Below are 23,394 nucleotides of genomic sequence, written 5' to 3' on the forward strand. Positions count from 1 at the left end.
CATTATAAAACTATCTCACACACTTGGATTAATTATAATAGATGGATGGCGTACCAATTGACAGTCTTCTGCTCGTGCCTCGTGGTTAGCATGAGCCCCGTTCCCCTACGTTTATATTCTAATTCCAGGCCTCTCTATTCTCATGAACTAAATGGGTGGGCCCTAACCGTAGAACCCAGATTTCCTGTACTCTATTTGATGTGAGATGTGATACACTTTCAATTAAATCCAACCACGTTCCACTCTATAATCTGCACATGTGAGATGGAAAGGCATATAGAGTGGGGAACGTCATTGAATTTCATTGGAAGTGTATCAGGTCCCACACAAAATAGAGTTCAGGAAATCTGGGTGTAATCGGTATTCACAAACAGCTTGAGATTTGAAAACAGGGGCCAGATTTTTTCCAAACTGCCAAGCTTTGCACCCATAGATTTCTAATCCATCTCTTCTTTCGACGATTCCATCAAGAATTAAGATGATCAAATACAAGACAGGGTCTCAATGTATGGATGAATGTCATCCCAGAAGTATCGCAGTACAGAATCCTTAGCAGGGTCTGAAGAAACACGTAGCAACTGGGTGCTCTTATCCTTGAGACTGTAAGAAATGACCTTACCAGGTACATGCAGCACAAGCCAGGATTCTTCTTCTTCTTCTTCTTCTTCTTCTTCTCCTCCTCCTCCTCGAATTAGATTCAATACAGAGTATTGATAAAAGGGTACGGGTATTGGGAAAAACCTTGTATCTATCTGATGACCAGGAGCGAATGGAAGTATCTCTGGAAATTCATATATTAGAGCATCGAGATCCACCTGGTATTTCACAAACCACCCAGAATAGTCCTTCTCCATCTCTAACACAGCGAAGGAGGTAGTCTCGGGGCCAAACGCTTGATGCCTGACATTGGCCACGATAAGATGCAAATGACCTTGGGATTCTCCAAAGTACAGATAGCCCCTTCTATTCAGAGCTTGAGTTAGCTGCGGCAATGGTGGCATCGTTCTCAGACACTCTCGCTCAACATCAAAGCATAGGAAAGTATCCGGCTGACGGATCCAGTGCATTGCACCATTCCAGAAGACCCCAGGAGTGAACTCCTTACCATATAAATTGAACGGCTCTCCACAGAGTCTCCAATGCCCGGTTTCAGAGGAGTAGAGCTCGATCTGAAAGCTGAGAAGATCAGAAAATTCAGGGTTTAAAATTAGGACGACTTTGTAGTGAGGTGATCTACAGGGATCGAAAGCTATGCTCGCAGAAGACACCATTCCCACAGAAGGCCGGAGTGGAAGTGTTCTGTGTTGCTTCGTGGCTGGGTTATGGACGTGATAAGGGACTAACCCACTCAACGTTCCGATTCTACCAGAGCACAGAAGTAGACCATTGCAGGAATGCAGTACTTCAACAGCTACAGGATCATGAAGATGTGTGAAGGGGATGTCAGCTGCAATATTCCCGTCAAGAAGAACAAAGTCAAGTTGTGGATAAATGGCTCTAGAGAGTCCAGTAGGAAAGAAGAACCCAGAGACAGAAATGGGGTTTCGACGGTTGTATTCGTGAATGAAGAGGGGATGGGAGATGAGAAAGAGCCATTGTTTGGAGACTGACTTGAATCTGAGAAGACATTTGATGGGAAGATGTAAGAGGATCTCAGAGACAAGGTCTTCACTGTTGGCAATAATGGTAGTTGATGAGCTACTTGTGTGATCAGATTGCTCTTGGCTGTTGGCATGCATGGAAATCACACTCATAGCTAATGTCTCCTGTTGAGGTTCTGCTACATCTTCGTCGTCGTCATCTCTATCAGTACAGAAGATAAACTTAAACCAGGCCATACTCAAGACATATCAAAGGACAGAGATCACTGCGTTACAAGGATTAAGGCTATATAGGGAGGAATATAGGCTTCTCTTTAATCCTCTAGAACTAGAAACTAGAACAATTTTAAGCACGTTGATGGTGCAAGAATCTCATGCTTTCAACCATTTTACCAAATCAATCAACAATAAAGGAAAAAAGAAAGAGAAAGAGCAAAAAAAGTTCTCTTTCGCCACGGGAGGGCTGCAGGTGTTCACCTTTATAAGTTGGCACTTTTCCTTTCATCCGTGGCCATGACCCACTTTCCTTGAGCTTCCTTCTCAGTGAAGAATCTTCCGTTATTGCATTCTGCTTCCTTCTCCATTTCTCCTATTGACTTCTTTACACGCAAAAGCTGAAGTTTGCTTTGAAAAAGAATAGGCCAAGTGTCTTCCAGCTGAAGATGTTAGCTTTGTGACATGGGAAACTTTTTGAGTTAATTAAGATACGTTAAAGGGGAAGCAAATAAAAAATAGTTTAATACTGTAATGCCAAGTATTTTACAGTTTGGTGAATCGAATATAGATTGATCACCTTGTCCAAATTAAATCAATGGCAGACCTGCTCTCGGGCTTTGCAATTCGTCGGACCAACCAAATAGATGAATTAATTAGCTAAATCAGCCAAGAAACATTAGATGATTGCATCCACTCTGTCAGATCATATATATTTCTTAGTTACCCCTGACCACTTGTAATTTAATTTGACAAATTGTCGAAGCTTTCTGAATTTTCTAGCTAGCTTCAAAAAACTGTAAATTGAACCCATGGTTTTTGAACTGTCGATGATTTGGACAGTCGGACCGTTCCGCCTAGGAATCGTTCAGGCAATCGATTCTGTTTTATCTCAAATACAGTCCCTGGTCAAAAGTCGTTGAATCAGTTAATAATTCATTAATTCGAGTAGTCAAATCATTAACCATTGACCCGTTCAATAGTTTTTAGCTTTTTTATTTTTTATTTTATAAATTTTTATTGTCAAAACAACGTCTGTTCAGACCAGATGATCAAATCGTTGACCTAAAAACTGGTGGCCATAACAATTCTGCCTCTGGATCATTTTTTAATACCACGATTAAACCAGAAAAGCCTGAGGTTATAGGGATGGTAAAGTATAAAGGATTCATTTCATTGTAGTTTTATGTAGTATTTGGAGTTGGAACATACTGTGTTGGCCATCTAAAATGCTTGGCATCATTTCATGTTTTTAAAGGAGTATGGATCAATTAAAGAAAAACAATGGATAATTCCAGTACCAGCAATTGACTAATTTTAGATACCAAATGAAAAACCAGAATCTATTCCCTTGTGCTCATTTAGGGGTGAATTGAGTTGCAACTTGGCAGAAGCAATTTTTGTCCACACCAAAAGGTAGGCGCAACAGAAGTCCAATGCATCTCAATCTGGCGCAGTTGGGCCTGTCAATGATGCCCGAAAATTCAGCGCCTGATCTGATGGATTCGGATGATGTGTTATGCAATTAAATCAGATTTGGATTTTGCAATTTGTGTCTGATTAATAATCGGATCAAATTTGGATTTGGTTCCATGATCCGATTAAAATCTGAATCCAATTATATTGATTTTAATATATAAATTTTCTATAATTATATTTAACATTATAAAAAATATACTTTTATATATTGTATTATATATGAATTTATATATATAATAAATTCAGTATGTTACATGTACATTAATTTATTATATCTATAAGTAAAAAGTAATTAACTTTTAATTTGTTTGTATTTTAAAAAATTAAAGCGGAATTATATTAAATATAAACCTGACTGAGTACATTAATTTAAACCTGACTGGATCAGATTTAAATACAAATTTTAAAATCAGATTGGATTCGGATTTTTCTGAATCCCATCCAATTACCGCCCAGCCTAACCCAAATTATGGGTTTGGAATTTTGGGCTTCATTATGAACTTGGGCCTTGAAAATCAAGTTTGATGTCAGCTTGGTCCGAGGCCTCGCGTAGCTAAAACCTGGCCTGATCTAACCTGAGTCCACCCGCCTTCTATAATATATCCATCTACAATTATGCATTAAAGTGGATATTTTTTTTCTTTCTGAAAGCTAGAATTATGTATCTGTAAGTACAGACATTCCATGTAATTATACTTCAAGATATAAACACTTGGAATATGACATTCAGCCTAAGCCTCGAACGCACATACTCCCTCCAAATCAATTAATCAAATACTAGCCCAAGGGGGCGGTGAGTGGGCGTTGATACAATCGATTGCGGGATTGTTTAGCTTTTGCTCGTCCTCTTTGTTTTCTTTCTTTCGTCACTACCATGCAAAGAATCCAACCAGGATCAAATAAAAATTGAAATACAATATTGAACTTCCCTGTCCATTGACTTCCCCGATAACTAGGTGGCTGTGGCTGTGGCTGTGGCTTGTTTAAGTAGAAAGTGTATACTGCTTTTGTGCCGAATCCAAGGAAATACCAATTATGTGACAAGCACAAAATTCGAACCCCAGAAGAAAACAAAAAATTGTTAAAATTCCCAAGTCCATAAATTAGGAATAGAACATATTACACTCCATACGCTAAAGCAAAAGTTTTATTTGATTGCTTAGCTATGACTATGAGACAATACAAATATGGAGAGATGGAAAGAAGGCATAGCCTCTGAGATTTTTATCAAACACAGGAGGTGTATTTTATTTTTGCTCTCAGTTGAGACGAAGATTCCGAGAAAACAATAACCGTTGAAGGCCCCGTACTCAATTTCGAGAAAACAATATTTAACACAAGTCACAAGCCATGAATAAATTCTCTTCTCCGGGAATGAGTTCTGAGAGAATAATGATCAACCCAACCCAGAGTGATCAACTAGCAAGTGGGCCACGGAGGGGAAGAGGAAAGAGGAAAGAGGGTGGTATAAATGGGCTGTTTTTGGAGTGAGAGTAAAGGACATATATGCCATTTTTTATGCCCGTTGTATGTTACTTAGATAAAGGGTAAAAATGTCTAATGAAAAGTCCAGAAAATAGGACTATTCACTCTTTTATTGGTAGTATAGATTCGTTGATGTAATAGTTTAATTTTTTTCAAACCATAAATAATATAAATATATTGCTCTACCTCTACGCTGACAACCTTGAGTATTTATTTGTCAATGTATAACCTGAAGGAACATCAAAATGGTAATACAGAACTAAGAAACAAAAAAAACCCTATGGATCCATTGTTTATAGGGAAAAGGCTTAATATCGGAAGTCACTACATCTGCTGCTGCTAAGTTTCACTTTCTAAGACCTCCCAGCCTCTCTAGGCACCAAATACAACTTACCCACGACATGCAAAATTGCAACAAAAGCTATGAATCCAATGCTCATGACAAGCACCACGTTCGGAGAAATCTTAAGCCCTGGTGCATCGTCTGTGTAGAATTGGAGCATGGTGCCACTTGCTCCTCCGGCAGTCCCACCAGAGGTTGTCCTTCTCCTTCGCAAGCTGGCAGCTGCTGCTGCACTTCCCCTTGGAGGAGCTGCACCGTTTGCAACCATTTCTGTTCAGACCTATTTCAAATACGAAAGAGAAAATGTGAGGATCAGAAATGAAAAATAAAAAGGAAAGTGGTTTCTAGTATTCATAACCAAATAGCTTTCTCAGTAGCAAAAACAGATTTAGGTAAATCAAAATTAAATAGATTAAAACCAAAACTAATGCAATTTGAACATGAAATGCAAAAGGATGCATAAATGAGAATAAACAATAAAGTGGTTTTATATCATCTGTGGGTTTAAAAGGAAGAAGTGAGGTGTAGACCTCAAAAAACGGTAAAGTCAAATTGGGTATGAAAAAACGGTAAATCCCTACACACAGTAAAAAGAGAACTATTTCAACATATAAGCATATAAGTTGATTAATTGCTTACCAAATGAGAATAATGAATGTGATGGGTGGAAATGTATTATTTGAACTACTTCCTGTCATACAGAGATAAGAGGAAAAGTAAATCAGTGTATAAGAAAAATACACTGTAAATGCATACAATGATAAAAATCTCAGCAGCATTATTCAAACATGTTAATCAATTCAAAACGATTTCCTCAGTCATCTACATAGAAGAATAAAAGTTACGATTGGAAGGATATCAAGGTTATATTAATGTATAGAAATCTATATGTTAGATATATCTCCCATCTTATTCTGATAACAAAAAGAGAACAAAACAAACATTATATTCAATTTTACTCATCCTCTAAAAGAAATCCCCAAATGGTGTGTCTTAAATTTGAGAAAAACCAAATATGATATAAGAAGAAACATGAACAAGCGAAAGAAATGGAAAGAAGTCTATCAAATAAAGCTCTGTACTGATACAAGAAAAATGCATCCCAAGAATCAGAGGTTGCTCAAAAATGAGTCAACTGAAAAAATACACCCACTTCAGATCAATTTCTAATAAGGCCGCTTACAAAAAAAAAAAGGTACAACAGCTGCAATCAGGTTTAGCTAAATCCCAGGAGATGAAAAGACAACCTAAAATTAAAATTTCACTAAAAAGTAAAAACTAAATTTCAAGAACAAAAATAACAAAATTTTGAGATAAAATCATTCACGAAGTACAATAATACAATATGCAGTCCATTCTGCTAAAAACAAAGACTATCAAACCTATTATTGAACGCTAGAGCATGGTCAAAGCAGAAAAGGAAAAGCAAACCCATCAATTCAATCTATACATCATTTTATAAGACAGCATGCAACAAAACACAAGTACAATATAAACAAAAGCAGGCAAATAAAGAATAAATGAATCCACTAAAAAGAGTATCCAACTATTGAATACAAGTTTTTAATTAATATCTCCCTTTAACTCATTCCTCTTCCCACATAAAACCCTGATTCTGTTACTCCTTTGTCAGAGTCTTCAGCTTCTGCACAATCTTTGTATACACATCCTAAACCCAATCAACTCCCTAATTTAAAATCTATCCTTACCTACTCTTCCACATTCCACCCCGCACGAGTCAACATGTTATCCTCTATTAAACTCTACTCCCACATATGATCTTCCAAACAGATCCAGATATTAGCTATCACTTTGGCTAATTCCTCGGCTAGGAATGACATGAGGAGGTTTAAGTTGCATTAGGGCTTATATCTCCCAGAATGGTTTCTTCTCACTGTTCTTTTGGTTTTGTAGAAGTTTGTGGTTTGCTTCCCTCTGCTATGGTGCTCATAGAGTCATAGCCTTACATGGAGCACACTCTTACTTAATTATTGTACTCCTTTTCATTAACGCTGTTTTAGTTACTGACCAAAACCAAAAATAAAATAAAATTCTCTACTCCTACATGAAATAGTACCTAAAATTAGGTATCTCCAACCCAATTCTTGAGCCGCAAGTTTCACATTTTAAAGAGGTTAGGGTCCATTACTTGGCACAAAGGTAAACACTTGGGCTCACAAGTGTGAGAATACAAGTTAGAGAATAGAGTGGCCACTTAGTGCCCCTCCCAAGGCCCCAGCTAAATGTTGCATGGGCACAAAAAACAAGAAATTTATCTTTTCTACTTGGTAACATTTTATTAGGAAAAAAAATAGACTGATCACATACATTAGCTATACATTTATGGTCCGTTTGATTGCAGAGGAAGAATGGGATGAGAAAGGAAAATTTATTCTCATTGTGGCATCCTGTGTTTGGTTGCTAAGACCAATTATCCTGCAAAATTTGTTTCCCAGTGTTTGATTGCTGACAAAATTTTGCCGGATGCTTGATTTCATTCCCCTTTGATAAATCTATACATTAACTAACTCCACAATACAAACTCAAAAACCTTGAATATTACTTGCCACATGGCATGCTGACATGGAAAACCTAAAAACTCTTAACAAATAAGATTTTTAGATTAAGGAACCATTAGGTTCGGTTAGTTGGCTTTGAACTAAGAACTGATTTATCCAGCCACAGATTTATAAAATATATAGAATTTCCATCCACATTCGGATCTGCTTTCATACCAAATAGCATAGGCACAAGAGGGTGAAAATTCTAGAATAACAAATAGAAATTTAACATTTCCTCTCAAATCTACTGCAATGCCCAAATAATTCAAATAAAAAGTAGAGAAAAGAAAAAAAGATGGAATAAGCCCACTTTTCAAAGGAAAAAAACAAAAAGAAACATAATTTACAAAGCATCATTCATGATTGAAAATAGCCTCATCAAAGAGTTTACAGGTTCTCAAACTCCCTAACCATAAAAAGCAAAGAACAAATGGAACAAACTCACTACTTGAAGTAAATGTACTCTACAAAGCATTATTCACAGTTGAAAATAGCTCCATGTAAGAGTTTACAAGTACTCAAGTTCCATGGTCAAAAAAGCAAAGAACAATATGAACATATAAAGCTATAGGTTAGAACATTAAGAAGAATAAGAAATTCTTTGGAGAAACTTTCCAAGTAAAGGGTGGTAAATTAAATTGCTACCACAAACTGCTTCTTTGTTTATAGACTCAAAAAACCATTGAGAAGCTGAATGATACATATAGTCAAAGGAAAGGGTTTCTAATGGATTAGGTAGATGGGCTAGTCTAAACTGAATTCTGAGGTGTCCGCACAACTTGTCTGGTATATATTACCTATTCTTTTACAAATTAATAAAGACGTTGCTGCGTTAAAGATTAAGAAAATGTTACAAATGTTGAAGAATGAAAAATGTCTGCTCATCCAAGTTAGGAAGGATAAGAGGCTGGTTTGAGGTTCAAAATCATTTGCACTTTTTGACATTTTAGATAATACAATCTTTCTATCCTGCGTGCCTGCCCAAAATAGAAATGATCCTTGAAATATGGTCTGGATGATAAAGCCTGATTATTAGACAGGGTTATCTCCTGTTTGTATCTTAAGCAACCACTATGTATCTGAATCTCTTTGGGATCGGGTGGAAGAAATCAACCAACTTTTACAAGTTGACCATTTTGAAATGTACAAATGTAAAACACGTCTTACTTTCAGTCCCATAACAGGGAACCATGTCTACTGAAATAAAGAAAAATATGGAGAGAATAAGGTATTTCAGATCAGAAAAAGTGAAGGGTAGGATACTTTTGAGGAAGCAAACATGAACCATGGGTAATAGTTTGAACATAAGACTTTTTTGAGTGGTTAACTCAGTGGAAGATCATCCACATTTAACAAGAAATATGCTAGCCATTGGAATATTTTGAAGCAGTCTACAGTCCTACATGACTATACCCAAGCATGAAAGAATATTTTAAGTGCCCAGAATATTTAAACTTTTAAACAAGAAAGATGAACCTAAGAATACAGATGAGGAGAGAGGCTAATGTATTTGCTGATTATTTAGCAAAGAAAATGGTAAATAGGGGTCAATTGTACTGGGACAAAAAGGGAATAAAATCCTCTCGACTCTCCATAATCTCCATATTTTTGGAGCCAATATATCCCCCTCAGAGTTAGGCATTGAAGATAACCCTTAGTTTCAGCAATGCACAAACTGTGGGAAGTAGGATTAGTGTTTCACAATAATCATAATTTATAGACTTTCAACCAATCTTCTCTACTATTTATTTTCTCTTCTTGCACATGTTTTTCCTCTCATTTGAATTCTATTGAAAAAAGAAATATATCTCTTTCATTCTCTATCTAGGAAATAACATATGAAGAACCTATCAAATCCCCAATCCTATTTGGCATCGCCAAATGTTGTATCAGCGGTGGGGGTGGGGGGGCTTCACAATAAAACGAAATTATTTGAAATCCTTGGCCATCCAGACAGAATTTCAATTTGTCCATATTTTTGTGAGGAATTATGATCATCCATTGACTTCTAATAGAATTCCTATTAACCCACCAAGAATAAACAGAATAACCCAGATAATACAATGTAGACAAAGTTTCAACCCGAAAAACCTAGTCATACAGAAGAAGAATCATCACATCCTGAATAAATGTTTTCATCAAAAAGATCAAAACATGCAGAAAACAAATCTTTCCAAATCCAAGACCCTATGGAACCAGATAGATCTACGGGCCTGAAAACAATCGAATTCGAGGCTAACAAGGAACAAAACTGCCAAATCAGGAATGGATTAAGCAAAATGAGGAACATGGAAACAACCGATATACATAAAGCACCATGTCAGACATCACTGATTACAAAAAATAATAGAAAGAGAGAAAGATCTAAAAGTGAAGTCAAATCGGAATGTTTGTCTCTTTCAGATGTAAAGATATAGATGCAGATCAAGCAATTCTCAGATTCAAATATTTGAAATGGAAATTGCTAAGACCACTTACTATCCCTCCCTCAGATCCGTTCTATCTGATCAAAACAGAGATTTAATCTAAATTTCTTAGGACAACCTGTATTTTATCGATTCACAACACAAATCGACCTCCTTTTTATTTGTATACGATAACAAAACAACTCCGATCGACAGAAAAGAATTAAGTTCGCCGTGCAGTTACCTGAGATCTCGTCTCCGCAGTAGAAATCCCTATTAGCGCATAAGCGTTTCTTCAGCGTCGGAATATATGAATACGCGTGAGCCGGGGAGGGGGGTATTGCAACAAGAGTCGTCGTTCGTGTCCTATTTCGAAGCTCTGAGTATCTGTTCAACTGGCTACACAGATGTCGTCTACTCAGCCTATTGACCACGTCATTCTTCCTGGCGTGGCCTATTTGGAACCAATCGTTACTTTCCACGTGGAATTTCTGTTCTTCCACGTCACATGCAGCAAGTATCTTGTCTCAAATAGAATATTTCTTTAAAACTCACCATTACTTTTCAGCAAATCGTCTAAAACTCATTATGACTTTTCGCCATTTCTTTAAAACTCACCATTTCTTTAAAACTCACCTTTCATTAAAGCACCGTTAAACAGAAGTTGATTTTTTTTTGAAAAATTTATCATTTTCTTGTTTTCTACAATTTATTACTTTTATCTATATAATTTTTATCATTTTATGTATATTTGCAATTTCTGTCTTTATCAAGTTTTTTATATTTTTCGAGTTTTTTTGTCTTTTCAGTTTTCAATTTTCTTGTTCTTTGCATTTTTAATGTTTTGTTATAATTTCTGTTTTTTTACATTTTCTATTTTCTACAATCTATAAATTTTCTTGTACTTTTGTTATTTATTTGCAATTTCTGTGTTTTTCTATAATTTTTGGTGTTTTTTCTACAATTTTTATTTTCTGATTTTGTTTTTCAATTTCTATACTTTCTATAACTTAAAAATATATTTTATTTTGTTTGCAATTTCTATAATGTGTTATATTTTTTGTAATTTTTGTGTTTCTATATATTTTATATTTGAAAATATTTTTTTGAATGTTTTCCTTTTTTCATTGTCTTTCTTAGTTAAAATATTAAAACATATATGTATATATTTTATATTTTTCTACGAAGGGTAAAATGATAATATATTAACACCCATTAGTTAGTGACATTGTGAGTTTTAGACATTTTGAAAAGTTATGATGAATTTAAGAGAAATGCTTTAAAGTCGATAATTTCCCTTTTATAAATTATAAATATGTGAATAGGGTTTTTAATATTAGCAATTAACCACCCCAAGTTTCTAAATTTACTCTGCACCACATTTTTTTGGTTACACAAAATTACTCTACACTCGCTCAAGCTTATTTGATTTACATCCTACCGTGGCCAAAGCCCTAAGTTGGCTGCATGTATGTATGTATCTCATGGTTCGGTTGGGCTCTTTTTTAATTCATATCGGTATAATCAGTTTTTTGCAATTCCCCAAACCAATACCACTCGTTAATGGGTTAATTCATTTAGTTTTCTGATTTGTTGGTTGTTTTTTATTTATAATGCATATATATTATAAATAAGTATATAAATATTATATTATAAATATATATAATGTGTATCAAGGTTTTAAAAAATAACCCAAAATCGGGAATGTACCAGTTTCTGAGTCAATGGTTCAACCATCTAATTTGAACAAATGATCCATCCCAAGTTAAAAATTAAAATAAAAAAATGGCCAAAATCGTTGAATGGGTCATTTGACCACCCGGGTTAGTGGGTTGTTAACCAAATCAATGGTTTTTAGCCAAGGACCGGATTTGAGGTGAAATGGAACCGTTCTAACAACCGGTTTCCAGGCCAAATGGTCTGACCATCAGGTCAATGATGGTTTGAAAACCATGATGACTATATATTTATATGTAATATATAAATAAAAATATATAATATATATAAGTCAATTCAGTTAACCACATTTTTCGATTTAACTTTTCGGTTTTATATAAGTACCTCTAGCTGCATGTACAAAAACAAACGGTTTTGATTTGAGTCTTTTGACAGATAATCAACAACCATGTCTATGGCCAAGAGATTAGGAGACCACATCTCTGCCCCACAATGCCTCATAGCACATCCCCATCGTGTATTGGGAACATCTCCCGATGATGATATCAAAATCAATAATGACATCATCAGGAGATGCTCCAATACACGGCGGGGATGTGCTATAGGGCATTGTGGGGTAGAGATGTGAACTCATAGATCAGAGGTGCAACCATTAATGTCCATGATTAGAACCTTGGAGTAAGATGGTAAACTATCAAATTAGCCAGGCCTCTCTAGCCAAAGCTTTACAATGCCCCGTTTCATCCCTTCAGGGCCATGAAGAATGACTAGTGTAGGCCCAACTGAAGTTGCAAGGGCTCAAATTCTAGCACCTCCTGAGTCTGATAATATTACCAAAGCCACCTGAGTTAAGTTAGGGATCTGTCAATATCCAAGCACCAGAAACCTTAAGAGGAGGTGAGCTTTGTCTATGAATAGATAGGAGAGGCACATATAGTAGGAGGCCTTCATACCCCAACCAGCAAAAAGGATCCTAGTGTTGAGATCATTCAGAACCTTCTACTTTATCCCCTAAAATCTAGCCAAAATGGATCCTCTAAATTGAACCACATGCTCCATTGAGTGGAAGTTGTTTTCAAAACACTACCAATTCCTTTTAGCCCATAAATGAAAATGACACCGACTCAACCAAACCACATGCTCAAGCCATCATTTGATTATCACAGATACCTCTACTTCCCTGAGGTAATTTCTATGAAGCTTACAAGAACTTTGACCAATCAGAACTCACCCGTGAAGTTTGATGAATTATAGTTGATTGGTTACCACTTTTATGATACTAATTGATGTTATTAGCTTTTTAGGTATCATGTCGTTTTAATATCATAGTCAAACTCATTTGTAAAATAGAATGTTATTACATGAATATTAAAATTTTCATGATGATAATTTTCTCATCGCTAATAATACAATATCCCCGAGTGTTTTCAATTAAAAATTCAAAATAAAAACAAACTTTTTAATAAAATAGTTGTAATTCCAATTATGTTATATGGAACAAAGTGTTAAGCATTTAGGAAAAAATGCCCAAAAAATTAATGTGGCAAAAATGCATATGCTCAAATGGATGGATAGAGAGCCACATAAGGTTATAAAATGAAGTCATTGGAAGAAACCTAGGATTAGCTCAAATATATAAATAATAAAGTGAGAGAAAGTAGAGTAATAAGATGGTTTGGTCACATGTATAGTAGTCCATCCATAGCACCCATAAGAGAACCTAGATTTCCTACTCACTTTTTCTACCTACACTCTACCCACCGTGAATTGCAGCCAGGAAATCCAGTTTTCCCTTAAGAAGCAATTCATTGCAAATTGAAGGGGCTAGAAAGGGCTAGGGTCAGAACCAAGGACATTGGTTTAAGTAGTAAGAAATTATTTAAGCACTCATAATTTAACAATGGACATGGCATTAAACAGAACAGAATATGACTTACACCCCATTTTGTATCCTTTTGAGACCTTTATTGCCTAGTCTCAGCTATAGGTCATTCCTTGGCCTAGACAATCTTGGCCACTATTGCTTGGATTGGTCCAAACCAATATAGACTTGCCTTCCAACAAACCAAGAATTATGTATAAGTACTATCAAAAATATCAATAATATTTAAATGAAAACAAAATTCCCAAATCATTAATAGCTTGTGGTGACTGAGTCAAATCTCCACAAAATATGTATAAATCAACCATATTGATGATTTGGTTGATTGCCATTCCATGTGATAACTCAATTTGATAAGCATTTGGCTCAGTTTTCTTTAAGATGTATCAATGACCAATATTCTTATACTTAAGCTTGTAATAGGTATCCATTGAAACCTTTCCTTAGATAAGCCATAACCAAATCTCCTTAAAATTCTAGGTGTCAACATTGAACGTTACAATTTCTTATTTGTATCATTCATTTGCTCCACAGAGCTCTAACTTTCTCTTGAATTTCATGTATGTGATTGCCAAGCTCTTTGTTCCATATTACTTCTCCCTGGGTTGGAAATAGATATTCTATCTAAGACATAACTTGAATTTCTTCCATACACCATTTCAAATGGGGTCTTTTGAGTAAATTAACATTTGGAATTATTGTATGTGAATTTGGCATTAGACATGATAAAGTCTCATGGGAAGGGCAATCGCTTTCTAAACATCAATATAAACCATTAAGAGAATAGTTTACAACTTCAATATATTTGGCCATCAATTTGTGGATGACTTGTACTTAAAAATTAGAGTTGAATGCCCATGAGTTTCTGTAAACTATATAAAAAATAACATATGAATCGCATATCTTTATTAGATGTGATGTTCATATTTGCAACTAGGGGTGGATTCAAGTGGAGCCAAATTGAATATCTAGTTATTCGAGCTTGACTTGTCAATAAACCATGCTTATACAATGTAACCTTTTTTTTCTTTTAGACAAACCAAGGGGGTGCTCTGTAGTATAGATGAGAAATTGGGTAGTGTCATCACACCCCCTTAGGTATTTTACAAGGTGTTGTACAATTCATTCCACATACTGCATTTTGATTCCATGTATCTCACTTACAACATGTAAGATAATTTATGTTATTAACATGTTCGTAAAAGCATAATACAATAGAGAAAACATAACACAAAATAGGGGTTTAACTTGTTCAATTAATAGGAGTTCAACAAGCTCAAATAAACATAAAAAAAGGATAAAAATAGTTTAGTAGCAAACAAATAAACAAATTATTATCAACAACAACAATAGTCATTGCAATGGCGAGTGATGGTGAGCTTCTTCTCAATGATGGAGTAGCAACAGCAAGCCTTGAGTACCAAGAGAGATATGTTACAACATTATAACAATATAATAGTCTTAGGGTAAAATGGAGATGAATCACTTACAGTGGCAGTTCGGTATAGAAATGGTTGGATTAGCAATGGCGAGTAATGTGAGATCGATTAACGATGATGGGATAACAGTAGAAAACCTTGAAAGTAAATAAGAGATATATTGCAATAGTAAAATAATGGGATAGCTTTTAGGGTAAAACATACCCTATGAAGCATGGGATCACTCACAGTAAAAGAATCCACAGTAGCATTGATCAATCCACGAGAAAAACCTGTTGATGATAAATTGTATTGTGGTGTGGATCAGTCTACACCACAAGCCAACTGAATACCCTAACAAGTCGTGGAGTGTTTCCAAACAGAATATATTGTGGTTAGATCATGACACCAAACACCCCCCAAATAGCTAAAACACAATAAAAGTAATATAATGTAACAATAAATTCTCTCCTTAAGACAAAGGATAATGTAATTTATAGTGGTGATAATCTATACTACTATTAAAAGTGTGAATGAGAGTGGAACTTTGTTTGACTTTTGGATTTAGTCCCTCTCTAATTGTGAGGGCACAAAATGTAATTGGAATTATTACATTTATCCTCATTCAATTCCCTTTCATTAAGTTTTATATTTAGAGTATTAATTCTCATTCTTTCATTGAATCATATATTAATTAAAAATAAGTGTAGAAATGAATAATTATCTAAAACTTTCCATGACACTTTTGTATTTCTCTTAAACTCATCATTGTATTTTAAAAGCTCCAAATATCCCCTTGTCAATGAGATTTGTTATCCAAAACTCACATTCCATTAAGGTTTCTGTTAGATCACTACTAGTGATCATTAATGGAACTTGTCCATATAAGCATTCAAGTATCTTACATTACCAAACTAACCCTGAATGATCAATCAACCTTATTAAATATTTTTGTGATAAAATTGCCCCCGACTATTATGTAGTTGGTATGGGCCCAGGTTCAAGTCAAGGGTAATTTTTTCATGAGAATATGTAATAAGCTTGATGAATTTTGGACAATAAAATTCATTGACAATGTGATCTTTTGAGGTTTTGAAGTGTCATGGTGAGTTTAAGAGGAATGTGAAATTGTCATTGACTCATTGTGAGTTTTAGATAATATCTTTTCTTTTTATTGATTTTAGAAATAAAATATAAATTTAAAACCAACACAAAAATAGAGTTGTTTTCCTTTTTTGTGGTGAGTCAACAATTCAACCTTTTTGGACCAATGTGTAAAAAATACAAAAAGTTTACATTTATAATAACAACAACAACAACAATAATAATAAAATATGAAAACACACAAAAGTATAAAAAGTACAAAAGAAATTGTAGAAAACACTTGGACACATTTATAATATCATATATCATTATATTAAACAAAAATAAGTGTGACAAATAAGAATAATTTTAATAGATAAATAAATATAAAAAACTGTAAAAAATTTTGGAAACATATTGATTATTATTATCACTATCATCAAAATTTTCCATGTGAAAAGCACGCACACACTTACTAGTACATTAAAGCCATTAAAATACAATGGCCAAAGTAGTGAGGTTTAAGATCATGTGGAGAAAGTCACCAAGCAAGGAACTGTGAAGACTGACAAGTTCCTTGGAACAACACTTTGAAGAAGGTTTCAAACAATGGGACAATGGATTTCTAGGTGAATTTGGTAATGACGGTTAAAAGTGCACCTCTTTAGGTGTCTGTGTACAAGTATCATATCTCTTGTTCCATGTTTTGTTGGGCAAGTAACAAGGTATTTGTTGTAATTTGAATTTTACAAGTCATTATTTACCAACATTTCTTGTTTTTGGTAAATGGGATCAGAGGGCCTCTGGTGGTAACCACCTTGTTAAAAAAGTTCCATGGTCTTGGAGAGAACCGAATTGAGATAACTGTTAGTAATTTGAAATGGCTTGTGAAGAAAAGGAGATATTGTTCTTCATATTGTTGGATAGGGAGCTCTTGCTACCTTATATTAGATATTGGAATCTTCTATCATTCTACAATTGCATCTTAGGCAAATTAGTTTTGTTTGTAAAACTCTCTGATGCATTAGAGCTAGTTTTCCATCGTACACCAATGTAGATATTGGTTCTATTTTCTTTTTTTTTTTAATTTTGTGCTACAAATTAGTAGTTCTTGATTTTTCTATTCCTTTTAATTAATTCATGGAAAATTAGAAGTTAAAACATTTTTAAGTGGGACCCACCTGAGTAGGCAGGTCTTAAGCAGGACAAGGGTTTTAAAGTGGGATCCATCAGACTTTTTTTAACTTGAGCAATGCCACATAAACATGCCTTATTATTTTATTTGTTCTCTAATAAAACCATTAGCAACATCTCTAATGTTGTTTGTTTTTGCCTTATAGTGGCCTTATCAACATATTTTGAGGATGAAAATGGCCCTTACAATTCTTTAGGGTCTAAAGTGTTTTTTACTATGGTTAGTTGATTTTTATTATTTTTAAATGGAATATAAATGGATTATAATTTTTATGACATTTTATTCAATGTTTTCAACCTGTCATTGACTTGGATGATTGAATCATTCAAATTGTGACATGACTTATTTATAGTTCCAGATTTCTGAAAACCCACTATTTTATCAAAAAACATTGATTTGGTCAAAACTTGTTCAACTTGAACTAGTAACCCTTTTGACCCAGTCAATGTGTTAAAAACTTTTGAATGACTTAACTTTATGTTAGGTTGTCATATTGGAGAGATTTTTTATTTTATTTTGGATAGTTTTCCACAATCTTTGAAACCCCACTATACGAAAAATATTCAAATTTTGCCTCAAATTTCAATTTTCAATCTTTTATTTTTAAAAAAGTAAAACTAAAATAAAAAGTACAAATTAGAAATATTATACGCACACACACACACATCTACAGATGGATAATGTGTCACAGTTTAACTTGTTCGACTCACACAATTGAGTCATTAACCTATTACCTAGAGGCAAAAACTATTCAACCTCTAAGCTAGTTTTTAAAATACCGGTTTTATTTGTTGATTGAAGTAAGTAATATTTATTCTGAAAAAAAATACTTGATTAATTAACTTAAAAATGAACTATTTAAACAGAAGTAGATTATTTACCCTAATAAATAATTAATACAATTAATCATTGAATATTTCTATTTCAATATAATTAATTTTTATTAAAAATTATATATAGATCACTTTCATTTCTAGTGCCACGTTTCACATATTTGATTTGACTAGCAGGCCCGTTTCACAATTGGACTTAAAACTTATTCTTCTATGGAGCTACATAACCCGGGGGTAGGGATAGCAATTTTCTCCATCCCCGCTAAGTACCCAGCCTCTCCGATCAGGTGGGGATGGGATGGAGATTGTCTTAGTAGGGATAGGATGGGAATGGAATTAATAAGAATACCTAATTGGGGACAAGGAGTGAAGTCCACTTCTCGCCCCAACCCTGATTATATATTAAATATGTGTATATATATTATATTAAATATTTAATAATATTTTTGTTATTTATATATCAAAATATATTTAAAATATTATTTGCATTTTAATTTTTCCTTTATTTTAAATAAATACATTTATAAAAACAAACTTTTAATTAAATAATTCAAGGATTTAGGTGGTAGTCATAAATGTAGTATCCAATACTTATGGAAATTATAAAAACTTTCCAATTATTTTTATAATTTAAGTTTCACTAGATTAACAAAAAATCACTAATTATTTCTCAAAAATTATAGTAAATATCAAAATTACTGAAATATAAAAAAGAATTTATATTTATTGAAATTAATTTTCAAATAAAAAATTACTGAAAATTTTTAGTTATTGTTTGGCAATATCATTAAATATTAATAAATTGACCAAAATTAATGAAAATATCAATAACTACTTATTGCTAAAAATTATTGATAATTTTTAATTATTAAATATTTATTTATTAATATTTTAATTATTTATTAATTTTTAGTAATTATTGATTTCAATAATTAATTTTCAAAAAATCTGAAATTAAATTACCAAAATCGGTAATTTTTAGAAAGTAATTCTTAGTAATTAAAATTTTTAATTTACCAGAATTACAAAAAATTATAGTTTAGGTATTGATATTTACTAACTAATATTCAATGATATCAGTAATTATTGAAAATATAAAAACATTTCACAAATTAATTTAACTGCCCAAATTAATTTAATTACCCATGTTTTTGGTTTTTAGATGGCTTATAATATAGATTAAGAGGTGTTTTAGGAGGAATTTTAGATGGGAGAGATTGTTTAAGAGAAATTTTAGGAGGGGGTTGAGACGATTGGTAACATGAGAGAGAAAGAGAGAGAGAGAGAGAGAGTTGGAGTGGAACTCTAGTAAAGAAGAGAGGACTGCCATGTGGCAATATAGATTAAGATGTGTTTTAGGAAGAATTTTAGGTGGGAGAGATAGTTTAGGAGAAATTTTAGGAGGAGGTTAGCTAAGTGATTGAGAACATGAGAGAGAGATTTGGAATGGCACTCTAGTGTAGATGAAAGGGCTCCCACGTGGCTACATGGAAGGGCTAGGAAGGGGTAAGGAAGAAAGGAGAGAGGTTTGAAGAGAGAAGAGAGAAGGGGGAATGGGAGAAGGAAAGGGCTGCTGAGGTGGGGCCTAATCACTTTATAAATAACAAAACTGATCTTATTGACAAAAGGTAGGCTCAGTTTGGAAGGAATACAAATGCAAATATGTACAATACAAATACATACAAAATATAAGGCTTTGCACTCTACAAATTTGTATTTGCACTGCTTCCAAACTGAGCCTAAAAAGTTTAATGCATTAACATTTATGAATAATTTCCATATCTGATTGGTTGCTTTCTTGGGCATATGCAAATCCATATCTGAACTCAAATGCATTATATGATGGTGGCAAAGTTGAAATTTCTCTATATTGCATGGAACTTAAAAAATGGATGCTGTATACATGTCAGATACGTAAATTTTAGTATAAATTCGATGTTGTGTACACCTTGCCCAACCAATGTCCTTGCAATGTCCATGTAACCAAGGAAATTTTGAATTAATGTTATTAACTTTCGGTACATCATCATACTAACAATGTCCTAACAATCTAATAGAAAAGTTTCAATAGAGGGAGATGCCAAGTTCCGTGACTTTATTGTTATGTTCATAGAAACCAGCGCTAAAGCAGGGTTCAATCTTTTAAGGTGCACACTTTTTTTTTTTTTTTGTCTTTTTTCTATTAATGCTTTAAATATAGAATTTAATGAGAGAGAGTGGGAATTAATTAGGGAAAATGGGTATTTTAGTAAAATAATTTCAGAAGCCATATGAGCTATTCAGACTTTTATAATAGTAGATATAGATATAGATATAGATATAAATATATAGATATTGATAGATTGGTTTTAAATTTCCAAAACTACCCCTTTTATGTTTCAATTGATTACACCCATTACCAACACAATTGGAGTGGCACCCAAGTCGTCCCCTTGATCTTAATTATTAATTAATTAATTTTCATTAAAACTTAACAAATTAATAATTTATGTACTTATTCATTTATTAATAGCTAATTTAATAAATAATGTATTAGTTACTAATATTTCTTATTTCTTAACCATTTTCTAATAATCAATATTCACAAACATTCTCCTTCTTAAAGGCAAATTAAAATTTTCAACTATTGTTTTATGGAATCTAATTAATCTAACATTCAAATTCATAACAATATTCTATACATTCGAATGTCAGATAAAGTGGGTCCTAAGACTACTAACTAGAGATAGTTTTTTTGTGGAGAGCCCCATCCCATATCCAACTCTCAAGGCTGCATATGTATCTCGTTAGTTGATGGAATGGATAATTAAATGATTTCAGAAGTTAATTATTGGGCTCCAATATTGAAGATTGGATGGCCATACTGAAACCTTCTCCAAGTGATGAATTAGTGGACACTAATAAAGAGATTAGTAAGAATATTTTCCATGCAGATCTAAACTGTAATTATGTGATCAAAATCACAAAATTCATCAAACCCCAATGTCAACAAAAATAAATAAATAAACTCCAGATGCAATGAAGCATAAATAAACAAGAAATTACTGCTATTCCAAACAACAATAAAGATTGAAGTACCATTGATATCCCTTGATAATGAGATTCTCGCAACCTCACAAACAGGCATAAAACTGGAGAATTGGGTTATGGGAAATGCTCTAAAGATGCTTTCAATATCTTCATACATAACAGATGCTTTCAATGTACTGATATGTAGAAGACCACCAGAATTTCAGTGGCCGTGAATTCTGAATGGGTTCAGGGACAATACGTAACTTTCTTAAGGCTATATCTTTAAGATTATATGAAAAGACCTCATGATCACCAACTGTGTGTATCACAAGCGATAAATCTTCTTCTTCTTCTTCTTCTTCATCTCCTTCTCCCCGAACAAGATGCAATATAGAGAAACATATGTCTAGATGGATTGGAGCAATTGGTACATCAGAATCGACCTGATATTTCAAAACCCATCCAGAGTAATCTGTCTCCATCTCAAATATATGAAAGCACGTAGTCTGTGGTTCATCCAAAGGCCGATCGAAGTCTGTCCCAATAAGATACAAATGGCCTTGGGACTCCCCAATGTAGAGATACATCCTATTCCTATATTCCCTATCAATAGATATCAGAGGCATCGATGGCATTCTTCTGAAACACTCTCTCTCAACGTCAAAGCTTAGAGAGGACCCCTCCGTGGAGATCCAGTGCATTGCACCATTCCACAAGACCCCACGATCGAAATTCATACCGAGGGAAGTGAAAGGTTCTCCACAGATCTGTCTCCATTGTTTTATCTCCGAATAGTAGATCTCAATCTGCCAATGCCAGCCATCGTTGCTGCTGATGCAGATGGCCTTGTAGTGAGGTGATTTGCAAGGATCAAAGGCTATGTTCACGAAGGAGTGCACAACTCCACCTCCAAGCGTGGGCGGAAGTTTTCTGTACTGCTTCGTCGTTGGGTTGCAGATGTAATAGGTGAAGTAGAAGTAGTCAGTACACCTTCTCCTGCTACGACAGCATATGAGACCATTGCAAGAGTGCGTAACTTCAAGACCTACAGAGTCTTCAACAAAGCTTAGATCTCTGATGGGGATGTCATCATTTGAGTTATTCCTGTCCAGGAAAACGAAGTAGAGCTCTGAGCTATGGACTCTTTTAAAGAATAATGCAGAGACGACATTGGTGGTACGATTGCGCAGGTTGACAAAAAAAGGATCAGAGATGAGAGAGAGCCATCGTTTGCAGACAGACTTAATCCTAAGAAGAGATTTGATGGGTAAGTGTAAGAAGATATTGGTTATGAGGTCATCACTGTCGGCAACAATCGCAGCTGACGACGATGTCTGCTCGAGTTCTTCGTCCTCAAGGTCTGCTTCCTTGTTAGCACCAAGCATGGTTGACAGCGTCCGATCAGGCTCTTCGCCATTAAGGGTACTGGTCACAAGGTCTTCTTCCAGCTTGTTGGTAAGCTGGGCTAAGGACATCTGCTCAGGTTCTTCATCATCAAGAAGGCTTCTGCTTGCTCAGGCTGTTTCTCCACTACAGATTCCAGCTACGAAACCTTCAATATTATTTTCCGACGATGACGATCAGGCTCTTCTAGTTCTTGGCTGGGATCATGATCGGAGTTTTTACCAGTCCAACAGATTTTAAAGCAATACATCTTCGGCATCAAAGATCCGATTGCCTAGCCACGTTACAAGGAGGAAGGATATATTAATAGTGGCTTATTACAAGGGAGACAGTTATTGTTAGTATTTTGTTTGTTGTCTTAGGATGAGTGTGGCATGTTCTCTCTTGATTGGTTGCTCTGCCAGGTGAGTAAGATTTTGTCTTCACCTGGCTCGTGCAGGCCCCATATGTATAAGATGTGAGCTCCATGTGGGCCCTATATCTACACAACAATGGCTTGTTCACTCTTGACAGGTCGCCTATAGCTAGCTCGGTGCAGGCCCCTTAAGGGTGCAACTAAGGCGGCCCAATTAGAGCCCCCACCGACCCAGTGGAATTTTATACGAACTGGACCCGCTTAGTTAACCCAAGTATGGACCCGCTTGTGACAATTGCATTGACTACTTTCTTTTGTCTTGTGACCTAACTATCCGCTATGGACCGGCTTAGTTAACCCAAGTATTTAAAAGGGTGAGTGACAAAACAAGAAAATGAAAATAAAAAACAAGGGCAAAACCAGGTTTTTGAAAATTTAAGCAGATCAC

General features: G+C 34.5%; 3 protein-coding genes across 4 annotated transcripts; all 3 read right to left on the minus strand.

The window, feature by feature from the left end:
- Positions 1-222: 222 nt before the first annotated feature.
- Positions 223-2,120, minus strand: LOC104601572 (F-box protein At5g07610-like). Its single transcript, XM_010264952.3, has one exon. The coding sequence runs from the start codon at positions 1,836-1,838 to the stop codon at positions 483-485; it is 1,356 nt and encodes a 451-aa protein (XP_010263254.1). The 5' UTR covers positions 1,839-2,120; the 3' UTR covers positions 223-482.
- Positions 2,121-4,967: 2,847 nt separating this feature from the next.
- LOC104601574 (protein transport protein Sec61 subunit beta-like) lies at positions 4,968-10,481 on the minus strand. 2 transcript variants are annotated; one of them, XM_010264953.3, is made up of 3 exons: positions 10,332-10,481; positions 5,761-5,812; positions 4,968-5,401 (listed from the first exon to the last, which is right to left on the minus strand). In XM_010264953.3, the coding sequence occupies exon 3, from the start codon at positions 5,387-5,389 to the stop codon at positions 5,132-5,134; it is 258 nt and encodes an 85-aa protein (XP_010263255.1). In that variant the 5' UTR covers positions 5,390-5,401; positions 5,761-5,812; positions 10,332-10,481; the 3' UTR covers positions 4,968-5,131. The 2 variants fall into 2 exon arrangements, with proteins under 2 accessions (XP_010263255.1, XP_088748670.1); XM_088892544.1 differs by lacking the exon at positions 10,332-10,481 and adding an exon at positions 10,161-10,232.
- A 10,721-nt stretch (positions 10,482-21,202) lies between these two features.
- LOC104601680 (F-box protein At5g07610-like) lies at positions 21,203-22,796 on the minus strand. Its single transcript, XM_010265120.3, has one exon. The coding sequence runs from the start codon at positions 22,660-22,662 to the stop codon at positions 21,355-21,357; it is 1,308 nt and encodes a 435-aa protein (XP_010263422.3). The 5' UTR covers positions 22,663-22,796; the 3' UTR covers positions 21,203-21,354.
- Positions 22,797-23,394: the final 598 nt, after the last annotated feature.

This window comes from Nelumbo nucifera, chromosome 8 (genome assembly GCF_055504915.1).
Source record: "Nelumbo nucifera cultivar China Antique chromosome 8, China Antique-T2T, whole genome shotgun sequence".
Classification (NCBI taxonomy): Eukaryota; Viridiplantae; Streptophyta; class Magnoliopsida; order Proteales; family Nelumbonaceae; genus Nelumbo; species Nelumbo nucifera.